Source organism: Anneissia japonica, unplaced genomic scaffold (assembly GCF_011630105.1).
Source record: "Anneissia japonica isolate Jap-2015-1 unplaced genomic scaffold, ASM1163010v1 scaffold1374_len1023071_cov147, whole genome shotgun sequence".
Taxonomy (NCBI): Eukaryota; Metazoa; Echinodermata; class Crinoidea; order Comatulida; family Comatulidae; genus Anneissia; species Anneissia japonica.
In genome coordinates, this window is record NW_022728671.1 from 658,276 (window position 1) to 662,013 (window position 3,738).

General features: G+C 36.6%; 1 protein-coding gene across 2 annotated transcripts in view; it reads right to left on the reverse strand.

Annotated features, from left to right (window-relative positions):
- Positions 1-3,738, reverse strand: part of LOC117114459 (calcium/calmodulin-dependent 3',5'-cyclic nucleotide phosphodiesterase 1A-like) — a 49,437-nt gene that overhangs the window by 8,750 nt on the left and 36,949 nt on the right. For both annotated transcript variants that reach the window (XM_033258129.1, XM_033258130.1), the window contains exon 6: positions 793-909. In XM_033258129.1, coding sequence (XP_033114020.1) covers positions 793-909 — 117 coding nt within the window. The remainder of the gene's footprint in view (positions 1-792; positions 910-3,738) is intronic.

Consider the following 3,738-nt stretch of genomic DNA (forward strand, 5'->3'; position numbering starts at 1 on the left):
GGGCCTATGTATATTGTCAGTAGTAAAAAGGCATAGCTTAAAATGCTTAGGATCTTGACATGTTTAGCAATATGTGCTTAGGTTGATATCATGATGTCAAATACCTAAACACATTAAATCACGCCAGGAACCTAAACACATTAGGGTATGCCTAAACACGTTTAGCTTTTTCAAACTTGTCACCAAGTGCGTGACAAAATTGCGTGGAGCTTTGCGTTTAAATCCGGCACGCTGTTTTTATAGTGGAGAGATCCAGTGCAGATATAAAAAAGTTAGATAAATTGTATTGTTTGTGGGCTCGTCAAAAATATCTAATCATAGCGTCTTTGCTATTTTCAATCAACTATATATCTTAACTTTATTTCATAATATCACAATCAGACAATTTAATGACAATGCGAGTCGATTCAAAGACAGGTTCTTTGTAGAATCCCTGGAAGGAGATAAATCTTCATGTAACATTATCCTTTGGTGAAGCTTTAATTGAACACGTGATATCTATTCTTATCTCATCGTAAATTTGCATTTCTATTATGCCAAGAAAAGCCATACCGTACATATTGTTGAGATAATTTTAAAAAATCGCTATTAAATCTTCGCTGAGTAAAAACAATCAAGTTATACTGTATACATGCATATTGCTGTTTTGTTTTATTCCGCCATGACAACTAATACACATAACATTAAATATTAAATTATTTTAAATGTTGCTAACAGGTGTTAAAAACCCCTATGAATCTGTTACATTAATTTAATATAAAGATAGCTATTATATTTGCAGAGTAATCTTACCTTAAATTTATTAATTAGATCATAGCGTGTAAACAGCTCATATGCTGTATATTTAAGGGCATGATTGTCGCTTTCTTCATTCAGTTTAAATACATCAAAATTCCAGTCGTCTATTGTCTACAGATGCAACAAAATGTAATAATACAAAGAAGATTATGGTAATTCATTACGGAAGTGATAAAAACATGAACTTGAGTGAATATCAGGAAGATTAAAGCAGAGCACACGCTTCGCCGTCATACGTACGTCGACGGACACGATTTTGTTCTTGATATTATATGAAGAATGGAGTGCGACGAATCGCTCACCCTATCGGCGACAGTCGCCGACAGTAGTCGGGAAGTTTGAACCTGGTTCAGCTTTACCGAGTGTGTTGCAGACGAATCAAGGTAGGCCTACATTGCTATAGCTGCCCTGACGCAATCGGGAAGGTACCGTAGGCCTTCCCCGATTCGTCTGCAACGCAATCGGCAAAGTTCAACCAGCCTCAACTCTCTCGACAATGTCGGCGACTGTCGCCGATAGGATGAGCGATTTTATGAAAACCAAGCTTCATGGATCCTTTTTGTGACGATATGCGCTCAGACAGCAGCTGACACAATCAGCAGACGGCGTCTTGTTTTCAAGCGCTCAATTTGATAGCGGAGAAACGGATTCGTTGGCGTTCGGTCGTGCGATGAAATGTGTCCCCCGGCTTATATCACCAGCTTTCAGTTTCTTCTTCAAGTTCTTTTTACATGAAAGGCACAGGCTTACGTTGTTGCATGCGTTTTAGTCGTCTTGCGTGTTGATTAAACATTACATTTATAACTGATTATGAATATGAAGATTTTTTGTTATGTGAAGTGGGACTTAATTTTCAATTTACAATTTATAACACTATTTTTTAATTGATAGGCCTATCTGCAACTGAACTTTAGCTGCAATGGTAACATTTATATGTGTTGATGATAAGCCTCATAAAAACAAGAGACCAGGTTCTTCAACATAGCGAGTTCCAATATGACCACCTCTGAAGTCTGCACCCGAGTCTGCACTAATCAAGCCTCCTGAAGAAAATTGGTTCAGGGAAGTCCCAATTAACATGCTTCTCCACTCACCATACTCTCACTTACCAAGCCTCATAATACAGATATTTGTTTATAGAGCATCGTAAGTCCCATATGACCATCGTTCCACTCACCAATGCTCAGAAAAAAATATGATTATAGAGCATCGCCAGTCTCATATTATGACCAGCTCTCAAATCACCAATCTTCTAAGAGAGAATTGGTTAGAGAGCACCACGAGCCCCAAATGACCACTCTACTCACCAAACCTCATAAAGAGACTTGATTATAAAACATCAGGAGTCCTATTACGACCAGCTCTCCAATCACCGATCTTAATATAAGGAGATCTGGTTGAATATCGTGAGTAGGCCTACATAATGACCAGTACTCAACTCTCTAGTCTCCAACCATAGAACATAAAATCCCTAAGAATTATCTTCGATAAATTTTGAAATAGAATGTGTAGTGTCCAGTTTCTCTAGTAGGGTTTGATAAAAAAAAAAAACACAAAAAGAAACAACAGTAGGCCTATAATGTGATGTTATTTAATAAGACAATTGTAGCGTAATCATTTTACCTTCAAACGTAATGTTCATATCTCCGAGTGGGAAATAGTTTCACTACCGCCCAATCATCGACTATCGATTATCGATCACCGATCACCAATCAAAAACAATGAACATTCATTATTCATTAATCCATGATTAATCAACATTAGTTATTAATCGTCAATTGCTAATTGTGATCACTCATTAATCAATAATTATTAATCAATAATCACTATAATCATCGTTCAGTAAGATGTAAAAACACGTCAATCATCTTACGTATACTTGAGGCATATCTTACATCAAATCAATTATTAGGTTAAACGAATCACGTAAATCGTCAGCATTCTTTCAAAAAAGCATTAATTTAGGACTTAACGTAAATGTCCACGAAGACCCGACTGACTTTTAAAATTCGATTTCAATCTTAAGCTCTGCAATCGTCTGTCAAATTATCACGCCTACTGCTTCTTACTCGAATTATTAAATCTGAACTTTAATTCACCGTGTGTTGATTTTCAAAAAAACAATATTCACGATGTCAAACCTTTTATTTCCTAAATGTATTAAACTCTGTTCACAAAATAGAATTTTCTTCATCAAAAAAAAAAGATAAATGATTTTTAGCACCAACCTGTGAAATAAAATGCTAAGTAGCGCGTTTAAATGAAAATTCAGTTTTTGGAATGTTTTATCAACAAGTATTTACTGCACACATTATGTCACCTGTGCTTGGTGGCCACGATTTTCATCTTTCAATCAATGGTTTAATGATGGCACAACCAAAAACAAGTTTACTTGAATTCACAATTTGGAAACCTCTAGCTTAGCTCAGTAGGCTAGTCTGGTGCTAGCTGCTAGCCACTGTATGTGCGCTTAAATCTAAGTCCTGATTCAACTTCCATCGCTCCTCTCCTTGTGTTTCAGTTGGAGGTCTGAAATGCAAAGGTACGATAGCGCACGATCTGTCGGATGATACGTTTAAGTTGTTGGTCCCTTTTGCATTACGGCCCATGTGCATGCACGCTAAAGAACGCAGATACTCTTCGGAAAAGAGCAGGGAATTGTCTCCCGATGTATTTCCCCATCACCACTAGAAGGACCCCACTGGAAACACAACTTCTTCAGACTTCCATGGGTTGTCATTATCATTTGAGCACTCTTAGCATGTTGTAATAAACGCTTTCTAATTTCCTTCTTGCAAGCTTGCTTGTTTAATAGCTAAGGTTCAAACTCAAATATATGAGCTGCACTGATGAGTCCTTAAAAGACGAAACAGCATTGTACGCGGATTGATTCAATTATATAGGCCTATATATATATATATATATATATATATATATATA